At 44.6% G+C, this 20480-nt stretch overlaps 1 protein-coding gene across 3 annotated transcripts in view; it reads right to left on the reverse strand.

The window, feature by feature from the left end:
• Positions 1–1449: 1449 nt before the first annotated feature.
• The window catches only part of CUNH1orf21 (chromosome unknown C1orf21 homolog), a 234487-nt gene continuing 215456 nt past the window's right edge, over positions 1450–20480 (reverse strand). The window contains exons 6-7 of one of the 3 annotated variants that reach the window (XR_004272736.1): positions 4148–10884; positions 1450–4104 (exon numbers count right to left, since the gene is read on the reverse strand). Coding sequence is in view for 2 of the 3 variants with exons in the window: in XM_032291177.1 (XP_032147068.1) it covers positions 10846–10884 (39 nt within the window). In the remaining variant the exon portion in view is untranslated. Of the gene's footprint in view, positions 10885–14208; positions 14754–20480 lie in introns of those variants that run through there. The other 2 variants (XM_032291177.1, XM_032291178.1) reach the window with 2 other exon arrangements.

A 20480-nucleotide genomic window follows, 5' to 3' on the forward strand; every position in this document is an offset into this window, starting at 1 on the left:
CATGGTGGCACGTGCCTGTAATCCTAGCTACTCAGGAGGCTGAGGCAGGAGAATTGCCTGAGCCCAGGAGGCGGAGGTTGTGGTGAGCCGAGATCGCGCCATTGCACTCCAGCCTGGGTAACAAGAGCGAAACTCCGTCTCAAAAAAACCCTTGCAAAAAAAAAAAGGAGGAAGCTCTCCAAGTCCCAGTCAGAGGTGCAGGAGACCAGCTTGTGTGGTGTGTGTGTGACAGGGGAAGGTAGGTGAAGTTTGGGAGCTCTTTGAAAGGCTTGGCTGGCCCTTGTGATTTCAAGTGAGCCTCTGCTGGGAGAAACAGGTTTGTTGTTACTGAAAGAACAAGGTTGGGTCCCAGGTTTCCTTTTGCCTTACTTGACAGCTCATAAAACTCAGCAGCAAATCTGAAATTCCAGCCGCATGGCTTGGAGGAAGCAGCCTGGGAATAGTTATCAGTTCCCCCGTCCTTGGTTTGACCTCTCTCCCTCCCTCCCTCCTCACACCAGTTGGAAATCATGAAGACAATCTGTTCCCAAGAGCAAGGGCGGAGGGTGGAAGGCTGGCTGGGCTGATGGGACCAACGCTTTGTCAGAAATGAACAGGCTCAGGCGACAGTGAAGACAGAGCAGAGGGAAACAGCTTTTGGCTTCATGCTTTGACAATGTGTCCTGAGACTGCGTGTGTGTATTTCTGCTCAGTAAATCCTGGAAGGCCAGCACAATGGGAGAATCCATGTTTCCAGTCTCCAAAACGTGCCAGGTAGTCAGAGTTGACAGTGGGCTACGTGAGAGACTGTGTGGTACTAGCCTCATTCTTCACGCTGCTGCTCTGGCCTTTGACTTTGCAGTGGGGAATTCCTTACATTCACAGATCCCTGGCCCCCTATGTGGGTGACCCAGGCCCTGGCATACACTGTGCAATTAACAAACGTCAGCTGAATGAATAAACAAAAGGGTCACTGTGCAATAGAAGGTTGTTTATTAAGCACTTACTGTGGGATCTCCTCAAGTCAAACTCATGAGAAAACGATTGTTTTTACTAGGCTCAGAAGGGTTAAGTGACTTGTCCAAGGCCTCATAGCTAGGACCACCTGTGTGTGGTGGGGAGTGTGTGAGAGGTTCATAGCATTATTTTATGCATTGCCCATTCTTGCACCTTCATCAAGTCTGTGAATTTGTGAATTTGCTGAGGCTGATAGGACAGTGTGGGATGTCCCTGAAAGTTGGAGGAGGTGACAGCAAGGTTGGGGGCCTTCCGTGTGGGTGTCTGCTGTGCCATGTATCCTGTAAAAACAGAACATTTAGGAATGGAAAGAGAAGCCCTTACGTATATGGAATAGGGAAGGCAGAAGACAGGAGGGACAAGGATGCTGACAGGGTCTTTTGCAGACATTTAGAACGGCCTCCTCCATGAGAAAGGAAAGAAGAAAGACATAAAAGAGAACAAAGCCAGGCCAACTCTTAAAAATTATTTAATAGAAAGTCCAATGTCAAAATGTAACAATAAACAAAAATACACATGTATAAATATGTATATATAATTAGACCTGTACACTTTCTCAGACCCTTTTCAAAATGGAATAGAATCATCATAACATCTTGGTGGTCAAATCAAAAATAATATTCAAGCGACATGGGCCCACTGCTGCGTGGGGGTTAGTACTGCTGGAGCACTTCGAGGGTTCAAAGAATTCCAGTCAGGAGAGAGCTGGGGATATTGCCAGTGTCCTTTTCTGAGACCCAGGGGGAAGATGAACAATCGCATGGCTCCGTCTAGTGTACCTGACCGTTGCTCAGCACCTGTAGCCACTCCTGTCTAGGGACAGCTCTCCTTTGGGGTTTTGAATTATTTACACTTATGTTGTTTGTGAGTGAGTTTTCTGGCCTCATCTCCCAGATTCGAAGTGCCGGGGGATTACGTCTTAGGACGTCCTTATTCTGCAGGCCAATGTTGCACGGTGGTTTGGGATGCTATTTGTTGTGCTGATTTGCTAAAGCGGGGTTGTTCAAAATGGGGTGTGCATACACCAGGGGGTACCCAAAGTCCTCCTCAGGAGTTCAGAGAGAAAATGCCAGAACCTCTGTGTGTAATATTTTGCATCTTATTCATTTAAAGTTTCTATGCTGTGTACTTTTTATAATGTGTCTAATAGTACACAAGTAAAGGCATATATGCTTTAAATCAATTAATAAACATAGTGCATCTCACCAAGTTTTTGCTGACAGGCATGTGCAATTGAGACAGATGGGGGCCCACCGCTTTGCAGAATTCACGTGCAGGCAGAGTGGTTAGGGAGGCCACCCTCCGGGCTCCCGAGCTCACCTGAGGAAGCCTCTGTGGGTGTTCAGAACAGCAATGCCCCAAGATACCTCTCAGACCTTATTGAGAGGTGATGCCTCATAATCTCGATGCTAGATATTCCTTGAATGTAAGGCCATGCTCCTAAATACAATGCAAGTCCCCTTGGGAAGAGCAAATATGCCATTAACAACTGGTATGGAGTCATTTTGATCCCTTCCTGGCAAGGAGGTGGAGGTGAGTGGGAAGTGGGCCAGGGCAGAGAATGGGAAGAGGGTGCCCTAAGGCAAACTTGGCTTATATTCCATGAACATGTGGCCCTAAGGAGACCTGCCAGGGCTCCAGTTCTTACATGGGTGAATGTGAGGCCAAATGGGTGTTGGTTTCCAGCATCAGGATTACCGCTGGACAAATTCTAAACACCTGGGCCTGTGGAATATCCGAGTGGGAATTTAGCCACAGAATTACAAATTCCTCAGTGACGGGCAGGAGGAGTATCTAGAAAAAGAGTGGGTGTTCGAGCTAACATCTTTCCAAGGGTCCAGAAGGCTGGCGCAACGTTGCTGTTGAGTATGCCAGGAGGGCAGGTGTGGGCGTTTTGCAAAAAATGCCAGCCCCAAAGAGCAGCAAGGCCCAGAGTCCCTTAGCTCGGAAAACTGCCTTCAGCCCCAACTCCTCCAGCCTCTCAGGGGAACTGTCTTCTGTTTGAGCTTTTTCTCGAGTTTCTGGAAACTGTGTTGGCTTACAGCTGGTATTCTGATGCAGCTAATTCTTTTCCCTTCTCCTAAACATTTTTGTAATTATTTTTCTGGGGTCAGGGAGGGGGAGAAAAAACCCAATGCTCTAAACTCTTGAGTAGGTTATTTGGAGAACCTAAAAGGCACTGCAAGTTGTCTCCATAGAGAGATTCTGCTCGTCTCTGAGCCTTCCCTGACTCAGATCTGCAGAGCTCCCAGCCCTGGCAGCCTCCAGGTGCCCACGAGGTCCTCTCTCCACAGCTGTCTAGACCTACGGGTATCCACTTGCATATAATTTGTCTGTGCTTTTTAAAACTCCCCTTTCTTTGGCAGGACTCGGGTGTGTATTTGGGACACAGCAGAGGCTTGGCCACCAGGTGTATGTGACCTAATCCAGGGGAAGGCTGTCCAAGAGAGCTGCCTTTGGTTAGGATCACACACTAGACAGGGAAGCCCTCTGCTGCTTCCCGTATATTTATTTTAGGGTGCATTCTCATCCCTGGGTATAGGCCAGCCTGGTCCCAAAAGGTATTTTTAGCCTTGGTGGCTCTAAAGAAGGCCATCCTGACCCAGAGCTGTCCCCTTAAGTGTCCAAACAAGATCCAGCCCAGGTTAAAGTCCTTGAATTCAAATAGCTTTTGGCAGAGGAAGAGGAGTTGAGGCTGTGTAAGGGACAGAGGACACCCTGGGATAAATCATCTCAGCAAGCACCCGTGCACTGCTGCAGTGAGGAAGGAAACCCTGGCCCTGATTGTGACCACACCTTACCTGTCTGGAGGACCTCAGCAGTGGGCTGCAGAGGACACAGCACCACCTGAAGCTCTTATTTATGCTCCCTGAATCCCCAGCAAAGCCCCGGGAACCCTCTGTGGCCGGCCCAGCTCACGGCCCTGTCCTCGTCCCTTGCTCTTCTCTCTCTCTCCGCAAGGCCAAGCTCCAGCCTCTGTACTGCAGGCTGGTCCTGGGCAGTCCACACTGGCCCTTTTGGGCTGAGTCCTATGCTGTTCTCTCAGCCTAGAAGTCCTTTTGTAACACTCTCCCTCAGTCCCCTGACACATCTGGGCTTTGATGCCGCCTCTTTCAGGAAGCCTGATTGTCAAAGCTGGGCTGGCTGCCACTGTGAGATGCTCCCACAGCACCCAGGACTTTTCCCTACAGGGCACTTCCATGCTGCCTCCCTCGCTATGGCTAGGTTCCTTGAGGGTGGGTTTAGTTCAGTTGTGCTTTGCTGGCAATTAGCACAGTGCCTGGAGTGTCCCAGGGGCTCCAGAAATAAGTGAGTTCAATGAATGAATCCTCAAGACTGGAAAGGCAATGCTAAAAATGCTACACCTGGGTCGGCCTAGATTAAGGGACCCCCAACTCTATACACTGGAGTTACAGCATCCCAGTGGAGCTGCTGCAATGCCACAGTCAAGTCCACAGGGATGAGGGAGAGTGTGTGAGACAGGTGGTGGTTGTATGTGGCTGGACCGGGCACGTGCCCTTAGGGATGTGTCCATTATGCATGTAAGGCCAGGAAAGGATGTCAGCCACAATAGCCCGGCCAGCGGCCGAGGTGAGTCAAGCAGATGGAGTAGGGCATCCGGGCACAGACGGGGCACAAGGTGAGAACCTAGTAGACCTCGATTCTCCCATGTGAGTTGAACTCAAACTTTCTCAAAAGTGATCGCTAGTTTTTCCTGTTTTGGTATCTCTGGAGTTACATTAACACTTTCCTAGACATTATCTTGGAGATTACAGAAAGGCAAAATACAGCTTTTTCTTGAAGTATTCCAATGATAAATTTTCTTTCTCCATGTATCTCTCTGTGTAAGTATGTATGCGTGTATCTGTGCATGTGTGTTAAAAATGGATCTGAATCTAAAGTCCTAACAAGGCAGCTGCCTGGATCTACTCCAGAAAAAGAGAAGGATAATTTTATGAATTTGCATCTTGCTTACAATGGAAAAACTGGCTTGAAATCGATTTGCTTGCCTATCAAGAGAGAACAGTCCCTGAAGGTCTGGACTGAAATGCCGGGACACACCAGGGGGTACTCTCTGCCTTTGGTGTCAATGCCAAGAGGCCCCCCACTAAGGCTCTAGAACTATTTTCAACCCCAAGAGTTGAAAATAGAGAAAACAGAGACTCTAAGGGGCCTCTGCCTGAGTTTATGGTGTTCTTTATACTGCCTCTAAGTCTTACTCAATCACGTTCAAAGACTTGGGCTAAAAATAACTCCTGGGAAGGAAAGAAGGGCGAAATCAGGGTAGAGAGGGCAAACTCTATCAGAATGGAGCCTTCAGTTTACAGGTGAATCTTCCAGAAATATAGCAATTTCTGTGGTTCCCAAGTTACAAGGGCCATTTCCCACATCATCTTGAAGGGACAAGACAGCTGCCAGGTTAGAACGAAGCAGGCTCTTGGAGGACAGATTTCAAAGGAAAACTGGACATGACAGGCCCTTTACACAAGGAGATTCTTTTGGTTCTTTCGAGCTAAGTAAGGGTGGGGGCAGGTCCCCTCTAGGCAGCACCTTTAACAGTTGCTATGGAAACATGAGTTGTCTTTAGAGAGTGTGATTTAAGAAGCAAGAAGAGGAACTCTGGTGAGTTCTTGGCGGGAGGGGGGGGTCTTCTGACCTTGGAACAAGTTCTCTAAGTGTCTATCCGTCATTATATGGCTATCTAAAACATGTACGCTCTTGAAAGAGATTCACATCTTGTTTCAGTGTTTAAACTGACCTGGAAGATACAGATCTCCAGTCCAAAGATCTAAAAGAGACATCAAGCCCTAGCCCACAAGAAAGGATTTCAATACAAGTTAGTGGTACAGGCGTTGGCTTTCCTCCATGGCTAGAGCTCCCCTAGACCTCCATGAAGGTTAAGGCTTTTAACCTTAAAAAGATACAACCTGTGATGAAACATCAAGCCTTGGGAACCCAGGAAAGAAATCACAGCCCTCACAAGCCTGTTCTGGTTGCATCTGGTATCTAGCTGCAGAAATACCTGTTCCTTTTCCAGATTCTAGAAGGATTCCAAGGAGAGAGATGTGTGCCTAAATTCCCGAAGCCTTTTCCCCGGGCACTGAAGTCCTCCTGTTAGCCAGTGGCCTCTCCTGGTGTGTGTGCAGCTCAGATGGGGAGGCCAAATAAAACACTCCCCATGAGGAAACCAAGCTGGTGAGGAGCAAGAGAGAGATTCTGGAAGGCAGATGCCCCCAGGGGTTGTTTTCACAGTGTTGCGAAGGACATAGTCAAAATAAAAAGAATTTGGAAAATACTTGAATGGCATCTTTCCTTCTTTCAACTTGGGCATTTATGTTGGATAGATGCATTACACACTTAAGATCTATTATTTAGAACATGTGGGTAATAGATCCACGTCACAGGATTATGAGGATGACACAAAACGATTATACAATGCCTAGCACAGTATCTGGCCCAGAGTGGGTATCAATGACAAGTATCAGCTCCTTTTTCCTCTTCTCCCAAGATTAGATTAGATTCCAGATAATAAGGTACAAGAGTCTCCTGGAAAACATGGCACAGCTTGTGAGTTCTACGGTTTGTCATAGAGGTACTCACCCACAAGCCTCACTTTGTACCCTAGCTTTTTGACCCCTTTCCAGAGACATACAAAAAGGTGACTGCTGAAGTTAAGGATACTATTCTCCCCTTGGAAAAACACATCCATTCATTGGCAAAAGGCAACTCATAGACCTCATTCATGGAATTCCAAAAGGTTTATTGCAGGCACGTGTGTAGTGTGATAGCCAACTGCCTCGCCCAGCTTCTCCCAGGCACACTGGAGTCCAGGCATCCACCCGTGACACTGGGGAGCCAAAGTTCCTGTTTCAAGTCACCTTTTTCTTATGCCCTTAAATACATATTCCGTCCCCACCAACCACGCCTTATTATATTGTTGGCTGGGGTTTTGACAAAAAGTCCAATCTCTGAGAGGTAGTAAGACATAAAGCTCTGAGAATGCCTTCCAGTGGGGAAGTGGGGAAGAGTGGTCTTACGTAAAATTATAGTGTGCCATCTAATATCCTTTTTCTTTTAGGGGAGGCAGGAAGGAGAGAACTTTAGGTACCAATTATTTTGCTTTTCATAAAGAACGTATCAGAGTCCTGAAGTCTAAGATTCCAACTCAGTATTTTCTTGGATTAAGAATTTGAAAATATTTCTTCCTTCAAAACTCAACATGTTTAACCATGTTTCTTTTCTACGACTAGTAGAGATAGAACACTTTTAAATTCTTGCCCAGTGTCAAAGCAGGACTTGTAATCCACATGCCAACCTGTGTCACAGGCTATGAGGTAAAGTTCGTAAGAGGTATCATCTCTTTTTTAGCAGGCTTATGGGAGAGTCTTGCTCTAAGAGAAAAACAGGGATGAGGCTGGGAAGAGGATAACGTTATAGCAGGATAAAGTTATAAAAGGATAACAGAGCAGGATAACATCACATGGGACCAAGAAGGGGGCTGCGTCATCCTGGGCCTGCTCCTGGGGGGCGTGGCCACTTCAGATGCCCAGGTGAGCCCTGACACAGACGTACTTCCTCGCCTTACAGTGATGGGGATGAGGACGGGGCCAGTGCAAAGACTGAAGAACCAGCTCTCCTCCTGGGCCCAAGTTGAGTCATCCCAGCTGAGGCTCAGATCATGGGGACTGCGGACAGAGAGAGACCTGTCTCCCAGAGGACTGCGTGGCTGCTGGAGTAGCTGAGGGCTGACCTAGTTTTTTCATCTCTGGACTTTATACCTTCTTTGTCCCTAAATAAACCACAACACCACTTTGTGTTCTCTGCAAGCCTGGGGCTAGGAACCATCGCTGAGGTAAAGGCCTTTTTTAAGGTTCTCTGCCAGTAACAAACATGTCTTCAATTAGGAGAGCAGTACTCCATGATCCTGAATCTCTGCCAACCAAAAGAAAGCTGTGCACACACTGCTGAACTTTTACAACTCTACAACTCAGAGGCGTAAGGCGTGTGTGAGCCAGCTGTAAATCTCCTTGACAGTCTTGCCCCACCCACTGGCTGCTAGGCAGCTGGATTTCCAATTTCACCTGCACGTGGCCAGCCTATCAACCCTCTCTGCTTAATGCTCTCAGTTCATTCCTCGTCGTTTTTCTACCCCTACTCACCAGGCCACTTCTCCTCCCTTCCTCCTTCCAGCTTCCTGGGCCCTACCGAGATAACAGCTAGCAGAATGCACCAACACATACACTGGATTATTCTTTTCATTGTGACTGAGCCAATCTACTTTATGTTCAGACACACATAGGGGAAAAAAAAGGCAAAATATTTCGCTTTAGATCCTTTCAGAAGGCATAAAGAAAATAAAGTATAAACACGAATCACTTGACAATTTTATGATGAAAACCAACAAATGGAAAACAGACACTGTTGGGTGTTGCTGACACAATCAAGCATTTCATGCGGACCTACTCAACCACCCCATTTCATGGATCTGTTTCTGGCTGTATCAAATGTGTCTGGAGATGAACTCACTTTTGCACATCAAAGATGTATCCAGTGTGAAACACCAGAGCCAGAACCTGGGTGAAAAGCTGTTGGTTCAGGTCAACACCATTTCCGGTTTTATTAAACACTCAAAAGTCAGGTTCCCAAGAAACGCTTGGATCTATGCACGTGTGTAACATGTCAAAAGGGTTCAACGTGACCATGAGAAAAATGACATGAGCATGTTTCATGTTTGGGTAGAGGGTGGTGGTTTTCTGGGAAGACACTGTCTGAGACACCCAGTGGAGAAATCAAATGGAAGGCGTTTAGCCTGTGCTTCATTCTTGCTTAATAAGAACAAGAAATCTCGGAAAAGGTCATCCACAGAACAGGGAACAAAGTCCCCAGTGAACAAGTTTGAGGTGGGGCTTAGCAGTTCGTTTACAGTTGTGGAAAACTATTTTAGTCACTTGGCCAAAAACCATACGAGGGGAGGGAACCTGAAACCCTAGACTACTTGACTATCCCTGCACTTTTCCTGCTAGAAGCCGAATAAAAAGCCTAAAATTTTGGCTGCATCTCTATTTATGTAACAGCCACAGCTGCTCCCCAAAATAGCTGCTGTTGGCCAAAAGAATTAAGGGATTTTGTTGCTAATATGTGAATCTATTGTCCATAGCACTCAGTTCTAAGTTTCCTTCCCTTCCCTTTTGCCACCCCAGGTCTAAAAGGAGATAGGGAATCTCACTATTCGCACATCGATGGTGTCATCGGTTGTGTGGATCGATTTTAAAGTCAAGGCTCATCTTTTCGGCAAGAGCAAACTGACACAGAACAGCTTAATTCTCCACCTTCTGTGGGTGGCAGTGTGGCTAATATCAAGGCCCTTCAAAATCACAACCCCAAAAGAGAAACATACAGGCTCCTGTGTTTGTGTGGGCCAAACCCAAATCCGGACTGCTGGCATGGCATTTAATAAGATGCCCTCCCCTGAAAGTAACAAAGAGAACCCTCGTCAAAGCTATCAAACACATTAAAAAAATACAAAAGTTATTTTCTCCTTTTGATTGCTATTTACTTGTGACAATATTTGTTAAAAATATCACTTCTGTCTTTGAGAAGAGATCATTCTCTTCATATAGTATGGAAAAATAAACTCTGCTGAACACTCGGTCAACATTCCCCCACCACGGCCAGGGGCTTCTGGCTTTCACATCTCCAAATATCATCATTAGCATAAAAGTCTTATGTTTTTGAGTAGGCAAACGCTTTTCCTGTATCTAGTGTGCTGGAAATAAGAGAAAAAGGAAGTGGCAAGGCTCATGTAGCATTTTGAAGGGAGAGAGTTATGAAAGAGGATGGTTTATTTGCTAACAAAATGAAAGGTAATAAGAAGGTTTCAGGCCCTCCTAAAAAGTCATAGGATCTCCCCTTACCTCTTCAGGCCCCTTACATCCTTGCTAATGCTTGGTAGGTTATTAATGGAAGGGTAGGGAGCCCTTTAGGCTAATTATCGCTGTCAATGCAAAGGAGGGCTCAACTTGTGCACCCAGGATCATCTTAAAACACTGAGCTGGATGAATGGGAGAAGACAAGGATCCATAAAAACAGTAAAATGTTTATTTTCTTAGAAAAAAAAGTGAGGAAGAGGGATTGAAAATGATTGTGATCACACTTCCATCTGCATCTGAGCAAAGCCAATGCTGCAAGCTCAATCCTTGACTAAGATACCTATTAAATCAAACAACCTGCCACTCACTCCTACATCACTTCCAGGAGTCACATCACACCATGCTTCTAATTGATAATGGTTTCTCCACTTCTTCAGAGCAGAGGAACAAGGCTTGCCATAGCAACCATCCCAACTCCAAAGCTCAACACTGCCAGCAAGAAGCAAGGCTCAGTCCATCTCTAGACTGCGTGCGAGAGATGGGGAGGAAGGAGAGAGGGCAGGAGATGCTTGTCTTAGAAGCAGAACCAGTTTAGAATAGAAGTTTGATATCTGAGTTCACCACTACCTCATCTTATAGAAAATAGGTTGGAGAGCATCTGTAAAACCAACAGTATCTTTAAGGTGAAATTGCAGAATTTTGCTGCATACCTGGACACAAGAGAAGTGAAAAGTTGCAACAAGTTTTAACTAGCAGCAACAAAGAAAGTTCAATAACAGTTTTTTTTTTGTTTGTTTTTAGCAATATTCCTTTGCAAGTTCATTAAGAAACACTGTAATTTAATGGGGCGTACGATATGGAACGATCTTCTTTTGCTATAGTGCTGTTCGCTGAATAGAACCGACCTTTGCAAAGATTTCAACTGGGGTGTAACCTATTTACACAGTAGTAGCTCCTGGTTTGAGTGGTAAAATTGGTGCTATGTGACATCCTCTTCTTCCGAACAGTAATCCCGACCCTTGGAAGGAGAAAGAAGAAAGAGCATGTGAATGAGAAATTCAAAGCAGAGCCTGAAATAGTTACCTGTAATCAATTTTCTCTCAGTATATGTCTCCTTGCAGTAGAATCCAGCCTTTGCCAGTGATAGCTGGCACAGGGTAGCTACGTCATAAATACAAGTTAACCAGTTTAATAAGCTACCGATACCTCAATGCATGAGAGTTCTACCCAGCCCCAAATAAGCCCTTACTTCATGTTGGTAAGAATTTATATTATAATAGGCATATTCAAGAGTCAGCTTTTCACTAAGAAATTACCAAATGGCCAATCCATTCAGGAGATCAATTTCTCATCAGGAAGAATGAACAAGCCACGTTCTACAGCTACATCCCCGGGCCTGAAACTCAACATTTACAGAGGGAGAGTGCACAATCCAAGGATGCCCGACTTTAATTCGCTCTAAAATGAATTACAAAAAAAACCCAACAAACGAGAATCCTTTAAAGATGCATAACGGGTCTACGCTTGGTATGTGTGCGATGCACAAGAAAGGCAAAGATGCTTCTGATTCATTTGCTAACAAAACAGGCGATATGAAACTCTAAGGACTACGTACAACGGTTACCTGTGAACACATTTTATCCTCTCTCCTCGGGTCATAAACTCAGTGAAGGCATGACTGGGCCTGGGCTTGAATGACCCACATTTAACCAAGCCGGCTTGTGCTGGCCAAAACACTTGACTCTCTGGGTCTGTAACCAATCGCAGACAGTAAACAACAAAAGCTCCTGCCCTACCTGTGTCCTGATGTCGTAGATAAGGGTTTTGTAAAAAGTCAGGTATTACTATTTGTATTCTTCAACTTTTTCTTTTAAAACACACACTACATGTTTCATTTTTTTTTGGGGGGGGATGTTCTTTTAAAAGCAGAATTCTCTAAGTAACTGAAACCTATTTCTAAACATACCAATACTTAAAAATAATTTTGCATGACAGAAATATTTTACATTTTCCTAATATTTAAGCATTATCAAAATGGGTTATTTTATGGCATGTCGCTGGGCGCTAATCTTGGCTCTGTGACATGTAGCTCTGGGATCCTGATAAAATTACCTCTCTGCATCTCAGTTTCTTCATCTGTAAAATGAAGAGAACAACAGTATCTACACAGAATTGCTGAAGATTAAACGAGTGAATAGTAATAAAGCGATGAAATCATTTCTGGCACATACACATGATGTCTATGTGCACATGCCTGTGTGTATTTGGAAAACTAAAAAATGCTGCCTGCTGGGCGCAGTGGCACACACCTGTAATTTCAGCACTTTGGGAGGCCAAGGTGGGTGGATCACCTGAGGTCAGGAATTTGAGGCCACGCTGCCAAACATGGTGAAACCCTGTCTCTACTAAAAATACAAAAGTAAGCTGGGCATGGTGGCGGGCACTTGTAGTCCCAGTTATTTGGGAGGCTGAGGTAGGAGAATGGCTTGAACATGGGAGGCAGAGATTGCTGCGAGTTGAGATCACAACACTGCACTCCAGCCTGAGTGACAGAGCGACAGACAAAAGAAACCCTGCCATACAATGAAGTCTTCAGGCCTGTGGAAGCCGCAGGGACTGCTCACTCCCCTGCCGGCTGGCCCCAGATTGCTGCTCCCTTAGAATGGGATTCACCCCTTAGGATGTTTTGGTTTTCTCCACCATCAGACTGCTAACTCCCACCCCTGCTGCTTGCTGAGTGTCTGGGTCCAGTGTCATCTCTAGGCTTGTTTTAGTTGCTGTATAAAATCTCTCCTGAGCAGAGCAGCTGGGCAACCAGCCTTCCTGAGAACAGGAGTGTGTGCTTGGCAGTCATCCCAGAGGCAGCCTCCCTGGCGATACTGTCTAAGCAGATGCCATCCCCAGACTTGCCCCAGACCACTCAGGAGACACACTCTGAGTCACATACTGGACAGCACCAAAGAACTTCAAGGTCCCTGGCCACTGGGGTTTTAGTCTTTAATATGGGGAAAAAAGACACATAGAAAAGTCCACAGACCCCCAACTCATGAGGCTCATGGAGGAAACTTTTAAATGGACCTGAGTATTCAGCTGGAGAGGAAAGGCAGGGCTCATGGAGTGTTCCTGAAGGTTTTATTAGGAAAGGAAAGTGAACATCTCCAGTATATATATGTACATATACACTGTTGTTTGACATCGTGCATATTACTGGGCTTTGGTTTCCTGGGGATAATCATGGTCTCCATCCCATAGGGTTACGGTCAGGATTAAATGGAAAAAATACCGTGTCTGGCAAAGTAGTCAATAAATGTTAGTTGCTGCTACTATTATTGTAATTGTTGTTATTATAAACCCTGTGTTTGTTCAGTCCCCTGACAGGGGAACAGGGACCTCCTTCCTTATTGGCCATCAGGTGACTAAGGACTATAACCATCAACTGTCATCTGATAGGTGTCAGGGAACTCTTCCTCCCACCTCAGCCTTGTACCCCAGACAGGCCAGAAATCCATGTACACGAAGAAAACTCCTATGGTAGAAACCAAAGTCCCTTTACTACCTGTGACTAAAAGACACCTCGAATCAAAGCGAAGTCTCAGCCAGCCAATGTGGGGTTTAGAGGGTGCCTCATCCATGAGGAAGAACTTGAAAGGAATGGCAGACAGATACACACACACACACACACACACACACATGCGCGCACACACACACACACACGTGCATACATGAAAAATGGTGTTCTCATTGTCTTCAACTCAGTAAATGAGCTTCTGGGTTATGCAGCAGCAGTAAAGGCTCTCCCACCCTACCTTTTGAGGGACAGATACAATATAAACCCTTTTTGTAAACACAAGACTCTGCAGCTTTCATTTCCCAAACATTGGCTACTCTGAAATTATTATCATTACTATACAAAGGAGGAAGAAAACAGCATTAGCTGCTTTGCGGATATGATTTCACTTACTATTTGTATCAGTCCTGCAAGGGTAAGAGGGGTAAGAGTGAAGCCCTGATATTTGTGGGGAACGCTCAGAGAAGTGCAAGCCCACTGGGCTGGTCCTTGCCTTTGTTACAACTGTAGTGATTTGATAACTAAATTCAAATTCAATTCAGCTTCATTTTTACTATCACCTGTTTCAGCAGCACTGAGAAGCAACTGCTTTGGTAATAAACTTTGAAATCAAAACACACTGAAAATAAGATATGGCCATAAGCCATCCGGCCATCCGGTGCCGTTCTAAGAAGGGAGACCTGAGGACGGTGGATTACCTTGTACAAATGACGGTAGGGTAGGGCGAGGATGAAGGGAGGTTGGTTAAGAAGGAATAAATTCTAGTGCTCAACAGTACAGTAGGGTGACTAGAGTTAATGGTAATATATTGTATATTTCAAATTAGTGAGAAGATTTGAAATGTTTCCAGCACAAATAAGTCTTTGATGTGATGCATATACTAACTACCCTGATTTGAGCATTACACACCATATGCAAGTGTCAAAACATCACAGGTATCCTATAGATACGTACAATTACTATGTGCCATTTTAAAAATAAATAAGTAAATAAAAATAAAGGGGATTTGAGAGAGTTGTCATGGGAGGGGCCCCATCTCAGCATCACAGGGGACCCCATCTGCACACTGGCCCTACTGGGCAGGACAGGGAACCTGCTTCTGTAACATGACTTCATGTCTCATTTACTTTTTAAAGAACTGTGCTACAAAGAGGTCCTTAAGACCTTCAGCTGTCAGAAGGCAGGAAGTGGGTGCTGTGTGGATACACAGCAATTCTTTGCTGAAGTATGCCCTCCCCCCTTAAAGGAACCCCAAATGGACGTCTTTGACAGGATGCTTTACTCAATTAGAACTGGAGAGTCTTAGTCACAATCCCACCCTTGGGCAAAGGACACACTGAAAGCTGCAGAGAGCAAGATCCCCAGGAGATCCTCGCAAGCTGGAAGAACAGAAACTTCTACTGATGCTGACAGAGAAGGGTTGTTTGAAAGAACCATGAGTGCCTTTGGGTGCAGACTCAAAAAACCCCAAGGAACCTTTGCCTACCAAAATTTTCCAACCACACCCCACTCTGTGTAGAGGCTTCCATGTGTTCTTCAGTTATTGGTATTATTATCCGCCTGGAAGTGCAGGTGATGTCAATGCAGAACACACATTGCTAAGGTTCTAAGACAAGGGGTTTTTGTTTGTTGAAGTGTCTATGATAAGAATTAGAGATATTAAAGAGTAGCAAAGGAAAGGACATTATCCTAATTTTAAATCCTGCTAGTTTAAAGAGTGACAGCTCAAAGAGTGACTTTAAGAAACTGTTCTTCCAACATGCCTAAAGTACTTTTCCTCCACAGGTTTAAAACAGACAAATAGTCTAAGCCAGAGGTCCCCACTCCCTAAGCGATGGGCCGCTCCTGGTCCATGGCCTGTTAGGAACCAGGTCACACAGCAGGAGGTGAGCGGCAGGTGAGTGAGTGAAGCTGAGCTCTGCCTCCTGTCAGATCAGCGGCAGCATCGGATTCTCATAGAAGCGTGAACCCCACTGTGAACCAGGTACTCATGGGATCTGGGCTGCGCGCTCCTTATGAGAATCTAATGCCTGATCATCTGTCACTGTCTCCCATCACTACAGATGGGACCCTCTAGTTGCAGGAAAACAAGCTCAAGGCTCCAGCTGATTCTACATTGTGGTGAATATGTAATAATAATAGAAATAATAAAGTGCACAATAAATGTAATGTGCTTGAATCATCCCGAAACCACTCCCACCCCGCCCTACCCAATTCCCCATCCATGGAAAAACTGTCTTCCACAAAACCAATCTCTGGTGCCAAAAAGCTTGGGGATTGCTGGTCTAGGCCTTGCCATTCGGTGTCAGGTATGAGTTTATCATAGAAGTTTTTAGGATGTTTCTGTAGACGTATCTGCATTCAGTCCAAAATACACACCCCTCAGTCATGTAACTATCAGCTGTGAACTGAGTGTTCTCCCACTGGAATAGACTAGATGCAAGTGACTGAGACAAAGTGTTAAATCTGTTTCCCCATCTGCAAAATGGGGATAATATGATCTAACTTGAAGAGTTGTGGGAATTAAATGTAATACATGAATTTAGCAAAGCTAGGTACATGGTGGGTGCTTAATACATTAGTTCTTCTGATGATACGGAAAAATGAGACCAACTGATCCAACAGTAAATGAAACTGTCTAGGTGAGAAATGGGGCCCACGTCTGGATCAGTCAATTAACATTTAGATCCTCAAACAAGCCAAGTACCACAGGACTGTGGCACTTCTTGCTTTGTCCTGGCTGACTTCCCCTGCTCCCATCTCTTTAATTTTATTTTATGAGACAGAGTCTTGGTCTGTCACCCAGGCTGGAGTGCAGTGGCATGATCTCAGCTCACCGCAACCTCCGCCTCCTGGGTTCAAGCAATTTTCCTGCCTCAGCTTCCCAAGTAGCAGGGATTACAGGTGCATATCACCACGCCTGCTAATTTTTGTATTTTTAGTAGAGATGGGGTTTTGCCATGTTGGGCAGGCTGGTCTTGAACTCCTGGTCTCAAGTGATCCGCCCGCCTCAGTCTCCCAAAGTGCTGGGATTATAGGTGTGAGCCACCAGGCCTGGCCTCCCAGCTCATTTTCTAGAGCTCTGCTTGACTGCTATTTCATTGTCTTCCCTGAACACCCTGTATAAAATAGCACTTCTTACCTTGCTTCATTTTTATTTATATGACTTATTGTTGCCTGAAATTATTAACATATTAATTCCTCTCTTTATTGACCATCTTTTCCCTTGAACAGAAGCTCCAACTGGGTAGAAACTTATTCTGCTACATTCCCAAGATTTAGAGTAGTGCTGGCAACACACTAGATACAGCAAAACAATTGTTGAATAAAAGAATGGATAAAAAGTACTTAAATAATTCTACAATTTTGGAGCTGGGATGGGACCTAGAGATTTTCCTATCTGACCTCCCATCTAAGGTACTTACCACATTTTGGACAGAGCCTTCTCTCTCCTGCTGGGGCATATCAGATACTTTTCCAAGCAGACCACAAAACTGTTAAAACAGCAGAGCTGAATCCTCAGCTCTGTAACTCCCAGAGAATAGCTTAGTCTTGGCCTTTGGAACCCAGGTTGTCTTTCCAGACCAACAGCACTCCTGGGTCCTCTACCTATGAATGGAACCTACCATCCAGGTCTCCCTGACATGTGTGTCAGTTCCCCACATCCAGGGCTCCCTCTCGTGTGTGTGTTTCTCCACACTCTGTTTAAAATAAACCCATCAAAAAGTCACTAGCAAAACAAGATATCCCAGAAATACACCTTAAAATATGTCAGAATTATGTATCTGACAAAGGGGGTCACCAGAGACAACAGATTCCAAGAGAATGTGTTATATCTTACTAAAAATAATAGAACAGAACAGAAAACTGAACTTTGTCAAAGCTCTGGAGGGGCAGACAACTCTGCACGCTTTGAAGGAATAGAACAAGGTTGCGAAGTAAAATATAGATATTAACACATTTGAGCATGCAAAAATAAACATTTGCATGTTAAGAAGAAAAATAAAGTAAAATACAAAAACAAACCTCACAGTGGAAAAAACACCTGCAGCATACGACACGTGAATGATGAAAGCTACAGGAGAAGCTCAAACAAATCAAAATAGGAATAGTCTTAAGAGAGGCCTAATGAGAGTGAAAGTGTACAAGTCAAATATCATTTAAAACAAAATAAAACCAGAAAACACACAAATCAAAAGATGTTTCAGTAATCAAAAAATACAACATTAAAACCACTAGAAATTTAACAATAGCAATACCCACAGCTCTCGTATATTGTTGGCAGTATGTAAAAGTGTATGGCTGCTTTGAAAAGCAATGTGGCAATATTGAGAGTCACAAGAAGATTATCTTTTTTATATAACAATCATAGAAATCAGAATCAAAGATAAACCCCAAAACTCCCCCCTCCGAAACACACACACTGGTTGGGTTCCTCAGTTCCTGGGAGTGGAGGTAGGAATGAGGGTTTATTGTAAACAGGCAGGAGAGATCTTACTGAGGTGATGGGAATCTTCTCATACTGGAGTGTGGTGACGGTTGTACAATTCAGTCAATTACTAAAATTGATCTGTGCATGAAAAATGAATAAGTTTTCTTGTGTGTAAATTATACCTCCATAAAGTTGTTAAAGATATATGTACAAATATATTTGCACTGCAGCATTTTTAGTAGGCATACGAAAAAAATCTAATATCCCAAGGAGACAATGGTTACTAAGGTATGGTTCATGCACTACTACCAAAAATAAAAAATATAAAAACAAATAAAAACTCAAGAGACCAGGCACCCACGGTGTCCAGCAGGCAGGCCCTCCTTGTACACCACGGTGTTTTCACATCTGCGGCTCTCTTTCCTCACACCCTCTCCCCAGCCTTCTCTTCTTGGCTACTTAAGTCTTTAGGATCTGGCTCCAACCTCATATCCTCTGGTAAAATTCCCTGGAGCTGCTCTAGAGAGAATCAGTCTCTTCCCGTCTCAGTGGTCCTTCCATGGCACCACCAAGTTGTACAGAATTTTAGGCAAAATGTTTGCCTCCCTTATTGAGGGGGAAAACAGGTTTCTTGTCCACCTTTGTCTTTTGGGTACCTACTGGAGTCCTTGTGGGCCCACTTCAAAGGGTTATGAACACTCTGGCTTTGGAGGGAAGCAGTGCTGTGCTGTAGGGGTGGCAGGGTAGAGGCTGTTAAATGATGTTACACAGAAAGTGTCCTGGTATTTTAGTAAGGGAAGAAACCCATCAATGTTTTGCACAGCATGATGGAAGATGCAGCCTTTTTAAACAACACAACTGATAATAAGTTTTGAGCAAAACTATGCACACGGAACAGGGCATAGGCCCTGCTAAAAGAACTGCCTGGAACTTAGGAGAGGGGCAACAGGACTGCAAAGAGAGGAAACCAAAGTTGATACTAGAATCCCACTGTCCATGATTCATTATTTGTATTTTTTTAAGTACAGTTGTTCCCCCTTATCCATGGTTAGGGGAGTACTGAACCCTACATATACTATATTTTTCCTAAACATACAGACCTATATAAATTAGGCTCATGCCTATAATTCCAGCACTTTGGGAGGCCAACGTGGGCTGATCACTTGAGGTCAGGAGTTCGAGACCAGCCTGACCAACATGGTGAAACCCGGTCTCTAATAAAAATACAAAAATTAGCTGGGCGTGGTGGTGTGTGACTGTAATCTTAGCTGCTCGGGAGGCTGAGACAGGAGAATTGCTTGAACATGGGAGGTGGAGGTTACAGTGAGCCGAGATCGCACCACTGCACTCCAGCCTGGGCGACAGAGTGAGACTCTGTCTCAGAAAAAGAAAAAAGAAAGAAAAATTAGGCACAGCAAGAGAGTAACAACAATAACTACTACTAATAAAATAGAACAATTATAATAATATACGGTAATAAAAGTTATGTGAATGTGTTTTCTCTCTCTCAAAATATCTTATTGTACTATACTCACCCTTCTTACTGTCTCTGGGTAACTGAAACGGTAGATAAGGGGGTCTACTAATAAACCATATGGTTCCCATAAACCACATGTGGCATCACCTCCAGTTATTGCCGTAATGTTCAACCAGCCATCCTTTTTTGGGGGTTAGGGGGGTGCAGTCTGGCTCTGTTGCCCAGGCTAGAGTACAGTGGCACAAATCTTGGCTCACTGCAACCTTTGCCTCCTGAGTAGCATGCACCACCACGCCTGGGTCATTTTCATATTCTTGGCACAGACAAAGTTTCACCATGTTGGCCAGGCTGGTCTTGAACTAATCCGCCTACCTTGGCCTCCCAAAGTGCTGGGATTACAGATGGGAGCCACCGCACCCGGCCTCAGCCAGGCATCTTAAACTCTGTCTTTTGCTTTCATCACAAAGTTCTGAGTTAAAGAACCTCACGGGTAGGGTGATGGAGTCAGCAAAAAAGTCCGATCAAGACTCAGGTTTGTAGATAGCAAACATGAAGTTTTGTAATAAAGGCTGATCACAGAAGTTCATTTTAATGAGGCTTCTTTCTGTCTGGAAGTGTAAGCTATTATACTTGCCATAAAGCAGGCTCTTGTTCCTTGGTGACTAGTTGAACGATCACGTGAAGAATTTTTCTTCCTCTCCTTTAGTTGTCTAGATGATGCGATGATGCTGGGAATCTCTGTTAGTTGCTGGACTCTGCATTATCATTAAACTACATTTCTAATAACATAGTCACTGAGATAATGTCCTTTTATTGAATAATTTCCTCATTCAGTAAGGCCTTTAAAAAATTTTGTTTCAATAGCTTTTGGGGTATGAGTGGTCTTTGGTTACATGATAAATTACATAGCAGTGAATTCTGAGATTTTAGTGTACCCATCACCCAAGCAGTACAGACTGTACAAATATGAAGTTTTTTACCTCATACCCTCCTCTCGTCCTCCCTGTTCTGAGTCTCCCAAGTGTATTATATCCTGAGTCTCAGTTTCTTGACTTATCCTTTCTTGACAGCCTTTACCCTGTACTGTGGGATTTAACTGCTTTCTGGGTGGCAAAGAGCATCTTGATTAATGAAGCA

This window comes from Sapajus apella, unplaced genomic scaffold (assembly GCF_009761245.1).
Source record: "Sapajus apella isolate SASKATOON/1434 unplaced genomic scaffold, GSC_monkey_1.0 scaffold25, whole genome shotgun sequence".
NCBI lineage: Eukaryota > Metazoa > Chordata > Mammalia > Primates > Cebidae > Sapajus > Sapajus apella.